The sequence below is a fragment of the Populus alba genome, chromosome 12 (genome assembly GCF_005239225.2).
Source record: "Populus alba chromosome 12, ASM523922v2, whole genome shotgun sequence".
NCBI classification, from domain to species: Eukaryota; Viridiplantae; Streptophyta; class Magnoliopsida; order Malpighiales; family Salicaceae; genus Populus; species Populus alba.
Window position 1 is genome coordinate 9,527,120 of NC_133295.1, and position 4,634 is coordinate 9,531,753.

The 4,634-nt window shown below is 35.3% G+C and overlaps 1 protein-coding gene across 1 annotated transcript; it reads left to right on the forward strand.

The window, feature by feature from the left end:
- Positions 1-312: 312 nt before the first annotated feature.
- Positions 313-3,547, forward strand: LOC118044591 (serine/threonine-protein phosphatase PP2A catalytic subunit). Its single transcript, XM_035052958.2, has 6 exons — positions 313-835; positions 1,573-1,687; positions 2,084-2,192; positions 2,302-2,379; positions 2,956-3,147; positions 3,235-3,547. Exons 1-6 carry the CDS (start codon positions 583-585, stop codon positions 3,406-3,408), a joined length of 921 nt encoding a protein of 306 aa, XP_034908849.1. The 5' UTR covers positions 313-582; the 3' UTR covers positions 3,409-3,547.
- The last annotated feature ends 1,087 nt before the right edge of the window (positions 3,548-4,634 follow it).

Consider the following 4,634-nt stretch of genomic DNA (forward strand, 5'->3'; position numbering starts at 1 on the left):
TTCAGTGAGTTATGAAATTAATTTTCTTCTCTTTTTATATTTATCTCTATTTTTGCATAGATTTTAAAGTAATTAATAAGAAGTTGCTAGTTATTATCTTGATAATATAAAATCTTCACAATAAAAATTCTTTTAATAGAGGGATGAGAATTGCACATAAAAAATTAAAGTTCAGAAACTAATTTCAATACAGGATAATTTTTAATTTTTAGTAACTTAGCCTCTACTCTTAATATTCCATCGTTAACAAAAACCACAAAAATAGGCCAAAAGCTAAAAAACAAAAAAATACCACACAAATAGAAGGGACCAAAATTTAGGGGAAAAAAAACTCTTAATTATTACACCAACCTACGGGGAAAAAAAAGAAAATAGACAACGAGGAGAACCCCAGCCAGTCTCTCTCTCTCTTCGCCCCTCCAATTTTCGTGTTTTCTCCCGAATCCTTAACCCTAGTAACTCCAGAATCCCCAATCTCCGGTCTGCACGATGGCCATGACCTGAATCATCCAAGAAAAATCAAATTGAATCGCCCTTTTTTGGATTCGATCCGAAAATCCCTTTCAAAAAAGTAAAGAAAAGATGCCGTCTCACGTGGATCTGGACCGTCAGATCGAGCACTTGATGCAGTGCAAGCCGCTAGCTGAAGCAGAAGTTAAAGCACTGTGTGAGCAGGCCAGAGCGGTCCTTGTGGAGGAATGGAACGTTCAGCCTGTCAAATGTCCAGTAACTGTCTGCGGTGATATTCACGGTCAGTTCCATGATCTTGTCGAGCTCTTTCGCATCGGTGGTAACGCTCCTGACACTAATTACCTCTTCATGGGCGACTATGTAGGTCTGTTTCCTCCGTCTCCCTCTTTTTTGGCAAATAATTAGTGACTGAAATGTTTTTATTTTTCTATTTTTTGGGTTTTTATTTATTTATTTATTTTCCATATTGCATAATTCCACCTACCTGAGAATGAGATTATTGACTGGGGGACTGTGTGGAATTGATGTAAGAAAAGAATATTAAGAGTTTAGTTTTCCAGCTTCTTTTAAGAAAATGAATGGCAATGTGGTTGCTTTTTTTTTTTTTTACAAAGAAAGAAAGAGCGTAGAAGAGATGAGGTTTTTGCTCTTTACTCTGTTACCCATGTAGTAGAGTTTGGTATTATGCAGGTTGAGTAGATTCTTAGGGTGGTTTCAAGCCCATTATTATAATCCAGAATTTGTGGGACTGACTGGTAGCTTAAATGTGAAGAGTAAGCACACTAAGGCCACCAGGAAAGTGGCGCATATGCTTTTTTTAAGATAATCAAAACAGGCTGAACATGTTATCAGTTAAACTCTCAAGTTGGCAGAACACAAACTATTAGAGACATTGTTATAACTTCAATTTACTTCTATTTTTATCATTAAGTCGTGCCAAATTTCTTTTGCAATCTGAATATGCCTAAGTGGATTGTTTTTTTTTTTTTAATAGTAAACTTTTGTTTCTAAGCTTATATGTTTTGTTTTATGAATTGTTTTAGTACTTTATGTATCAGAAATTGCCACCATGTTTACTTTTTTTATTTTCTATATATGCAGATCGAGGATATTACTCTGTGGAGACTGTCACTCTTTTAGTGGCACTGAAAGTTCGATATAGAGACAGGATCACAATTCTAAGAGGAAATCATGAGAGTCGTCAAATAACTCAAGTGTAAGAGTATTGTTCATTTCATGTTCGTGCAGTTATGGATCAATGCTAATCTAAATTGGTGGGATAATCTATTCACCAAGTTGGCTGGCTAAAAACTGCTCTGACACATGTTTTGTCAAGTTAAAACTTTTTGATAGAGAAGAATATGTCGTATTTAACCATGCACAAACTTAAAATGTACCAGTGCAGATAACATGCATGGACTGTCTCCTTCTTTTTCTTGCATACCAGTCATTAGTTAAATTCTCTTTCATTTGAAAGAGGAGGTGAAGCAGAGGAGAATGTCAGCCAGAAAGATGCAACATGCCAGTACTTTGGTGTTTTAGTTATTTCCTTACACTACGCATCATCATATCTGTGGTACATTATCAATATCTCATCTATATCTCTCCTCAGGTATGGATTTTATGATGAATGCTTGAGGAAGTATGGAAATGCCAATGTCTGGAAACATTTCACCGACCTCTTTGATTATCTCCCACTTACAGCCCTAATTGAGAGTCAGGTTTAAATTCTAAAATTCTGTCTTAACCTGATTTATGCCCTTGATCTTGGCTTTAGTTTTGAATTAGCTCCATGTTCTTAGCTGATAACCATTTGTTATCACCTTGTAGATCTTCTGCTTGCACGGTGGTCTTTCCCCATCTTTGGACACATTAGATAATATCCGTTCCCTAGACCGTTTACAGGAGGTATGCTTGCAATGATCATGCTACTTTTATTGGATTGATATCTGCTAACATTTTTGCTGACTCAGTTTTATTTTCTTTCAAATTACTTATTCTCTGACTACAGACCTTTTCCATTTGCATCTCAAACTGGTTTACCTGACGTGTCTTAGATAAGAAGATTATCAGGCCAAACTGATTAATCTTTGGCCAAGCCAATTGCCTCCTATATCTGTCGGAGCTATACTTACGCCACTGTTTTGATTTATGTGAATATTGCTTATTTTCCTCCAGTTTGTGTGTAAATTTTCCACCCCGCATCGTTTACAGGTGTGGAGTTTGTGAAATTTAGCATTAAGCTTATTAATTGAAGTGATATCTAGGACAGTTTGCTTAGATTGAGACATTGCTCAGATTCGTTTTAGAGAATCGAAGCAAATGCCACTTCTTATTCAATAATATGACTAAAGTAGCCTCTGTAAGCTAATTGCCATTGTTAATTTTGTGGTATACATGACTAGCTGGTATTGCTCACCACATATATCTTTCCCCTTATTTTTGCCATTTCATTTTGCTGCCTTATTTTTGTCCCATTATTAGGTACCTCATGAGGGTCCAATGTGTGACCTCCTTTGGTCTGATCCGGATGATCGTTGTGGATGGGGAATTTCTCCTCGTGGGGCTGGATACACCTTTGGACAGGATATCTCTCAACAGTTCAACCACACTAATGGGCTTGCTCTCATTTCTAGAGCTCACCAGCTTGTTATGGAAGGATACAATTGGTCCCAGGTTTGTGGATTCCAAGTGACTATTATTTACTTACCCCTAAAGTTCTAAAATTATATCCTTATTATTATCTACTTCAAATATTTGTAGGACAAGAATGTGGTGACAGTGTTCAGTGCGCCAAATTACTGCTATCGCTGTGGGAATATGGCTGCAATACTTGAGATAGGGGAGAATATGGAGCAGAATTTCCTTCAATTTGATCCAGCACCTCGACAGATTGAACCCGATACAACACGCAGAACTCCTGACTATTTTTTATAATTTGCATAGCTTACCCTTGGTTGGCAAATTTTTCAAATTTATGGTTGTGGTTTTGTAGATGCATCTTACAGAATAGAGGATTTTGGTGTTTACTTGATGAAGAGACAAAGAAACATCGTTATTGTCATTCTTTTGGTCAGTTTTTGTTCTATGGTTTCTGCGTTCTTGTGAGTTTATAAGTTTACTTACGTGGTTTTTGTCTTGTATTTTAGGAAGTGAAAGAAACAGCAATAACAGTGCATTCATCATATAGTTTACACCCCCTGGTTAAACAACTTCTGCAAGTGCTCGATGAAATTTTTCTTTTGAATTGTTGAAAATCGACGCGAGTGCTGTCATTGGAACTAGTTTCTTTTGATTTTGTTGATCAAAACACGTTTGTTTTATTTCTTGTCCCTTAGGATTTTATTATATACTGCCTTTCTATTGATTTTTTTTTTTAGTTACTTTCTGAATGCATATATACTGCCTTCATTGCGTCTGAACTTTAGTTCAATGTGCTGAATATCTGAAAATGGGAAAAATTCATGAAGTCTGTCATTTTGGGTAGAAAGGATGGGGATAATATCCAGTCTACCCACTTCGGTATTTTGGAGAAAAACTGAAGTAATTTGTGGAAAACTAGCTTAGAACATGATCATGAGTTTAACAGATACGGCTTTTTATTGAAATAACTTGTGCTTATTTTTGCATTTAAACAGTGGAAGAACCAAACTTGCCTTGTTTTCACTGCATCCCATGTTAGTTCATTGTTCTGAATACAAATTATTCATTGTTATAAAATTGGGGGATCTATCCGTGACTTGCCAAACTTGGAACTTGGCCTAGATTGGATTTCTTTTTTAATTGGATTTTGTTGGATCAAAATGATAATGTTTTATTTAAAAAAAATTAAAATGACATTGTTTAGATATTAAAAAAAATTGGGTTTTGACTCATGGGTTGATCAATTCTTGGACTGAATCTTATAATCATGGTGTAATATTTATATTAGGATGTGGTTTTAGTGCTAACATAATATTTTTTTTGAACCTCAGATATCCTGGATGTAGCAATAGCATCTTTATCTTATGGATTTGGGTTTTGTTGTCGACTATGAATAATAGCTGTGACGAGAAATTAAAAGAAGCTAAAATTTCTTTGAAAAACACTGTAGTTCTACACTTAAAAACATTGTTTATTATATAGTGTATTCATGCTTTTGCTTTTCCATCTAAAAAACCTCA